This window comes from Gavialis gangeticus, unplaced genomic scaffold (genome assembly GCF_001723915.1).
Source record: "Gavialis gangeticus isolate Ggan-Ray unplaced genomic scaffold, GavGan_comp1, whole genome shotgun sequence".
Lineage (NCBI taxonomy): Eukaryota > Metazoa > Chordata > Crocodylia > Gavialidae > Gavialis > Gavialis gangeticus.
Genome location: NW_017728993.1, coordinates 46,846,453 through 46,848,203, shown reverse-complemented (window position 1 = coordinate 46,848,203; position 1,751 = coordinate 46,846,453). Strand labels below are relative to the sequence as shown.

Here is a 1,751-nt window from a genome sequence, read left to right as displayed (position 1 = left end):
ATGAATAAGAGACACGAGGCGCTTCTATAAGATTTGAAAATCATAACCTGGGAGGTCTCTGATTTTATAAGGGTATTGTGATGGGCAGACCAATTATTTTTGCAGACCACCTCTATCAGTCAAAATGCAATTTGAACTCTGCTTAAGTACATACACAAAGCCTGCTGTTTAGGACTGCTAAAGATTGTCCTTAGCTGTAATTCAGATTAAAATGTAATCAGTATAATTTTCTCTGTTCTTTACATGTCAGGTCTTGTAACTCACTGATGTGAGTATAATAATACATCACAAATCAAAGGAAAACAGATTTCATAAAAGAACAGACGTGTAGACATACACAGGAATATTAATTACTGAATAATTGAGAGAGAGAAGTACATGTAGCAAAAGTTATTAAAGTTTCCATAGTGGGGAAAAAAAAGCATATGGCCTTAGGCAGCTTTTTAAAACCAAATATAACAACCTTATGGGAACCTAAACTTATATAAATCCTCTCTTTCTAAGGATGGAAGATTGTTGTGTGCATTTCAGCAAGACATTTTACAGGCTCAATCATATTTGAAGTCTCATGTTGTGACCTGAAGTCTGCCTAGTGGTTACGAGTGATCCTTTTCACACCCACTTCTAATCTAAGTATTGAAAGTGGGGAGGAAGGGAGAGATTCCTCCTGCCCATCAGGCAGGAGAGAGATGACCCAGGAGACCTAACCAAAACCTTGACCTTAATGACACCATAGCTTCCCTGCCCTGTGCGGCTGTGGCCTCTCCCCTGGGGCAGGTGAAACAGTCAACCTTTCCGATGGGAATCTGGCATCAGATTCAGGTGGAGGGAAATGGGGACAGAGTCCATTTTGGGAGATGAAACTTCAAATAATGGTTTGCCCATTACAAATCGTACTGGGGAGAACAACAGTGAGAGAGCGGATGCTTCCCTTGGTGCCAGAGCCCACCAGGGTTACACGAAGTGTCTAGATTGGGATTTCAAGGGTTTCTGGAGTAAAGTAGTGAATCCTTTCCTAAGAGAGCAGCCTTGTCTGCACAGCTCTCTTCCAGAGACCTCCTGGCACCCCTGTAGTGCAGGGGTGGGCAAGGTGTGGCCCGCAGGCCAGATGCAGCCCACCAGGCCATTCTACCCAGCCCACAGGACCCCTACAAAATTTAGAAAACTAGTGTTTATCCACTCCTGGCTGCCTGTCACGTGGCCCTTGACGGCTTGCCAAAACTCAGTAAGCGGCCCTCCGCCCAAAGTAATTGCCCACCCCTGCTGTAGCGGCTGGGAGGGACATGGGGCAGCCAGCTTCACCTTGCTGTCCTCTGGAGAAGTGACCGCAGCAGGGGCTGGCATCCCATGGTAGCACTAGGTCTGCCAGCCTCCCTACCTCCTCCACAGCAGGGAGGGATTTGCGAGAGCGGTGCAGACTGCCCTGGCTTCAGGCACCTTTTCCCTGTCCCCTTGTGGTAAGGGCTGGTCTCCCGGTCCTGCCGGCCGGGGGCCTTACCTAAGGCCGGGCTGACTCCTCCCAGCCCGGATCTTCCGCACCCGCAGGGGCAGCCCCAGCAGGCAGCTCAGGGCCGTAGAGACGCGCAGGATCTGACCACCCTGCAAGACAGAGAGAGGCCCGGGCTGAGCGGCATCGGGGCCCCAGGCGGCCTCACCGCAGCGGCTCGCCGGATCCGTGCCCCGCGGCCCGTCGCCAGGGAGGGCCCGGCTCGCACTCACCCCCTCCATGATCCCACCATCCACCTCCGCCC

General features: G+C 51.3%; 1 protein-coding gene across 1 annotated transcript in view; it reads right to left on the bottom strand.

Moving 5' to 3' along the window:
• Positions 1-1,745, bottom strand: part of RTCA (RNA 3'-terminal phosphate cyclase) — a 23,828-nt gene extending 22,083 nt beyond the window's left edge. The window contains exons 1-2 of the mRNA XM_019501690.1: positions 1,720-1,745; positions 1,499-1,599 (exon numbers count right to left, since the gene is read on the bottom strand). Coding sequence (XP_019357235.1) covers positions 1,499-1,599; positions 1,720-1,728 — 110 coding nt within the window. The 5' untranslated portion in view covers positions 1,729-1,745. The remainder of the gene's footprint in view (positions 1-1,498; positions 1,600-1,719) is intronic.
• Between the last annotated feature and the right edge of the window lie 6 nt (positions 1,746-1,751).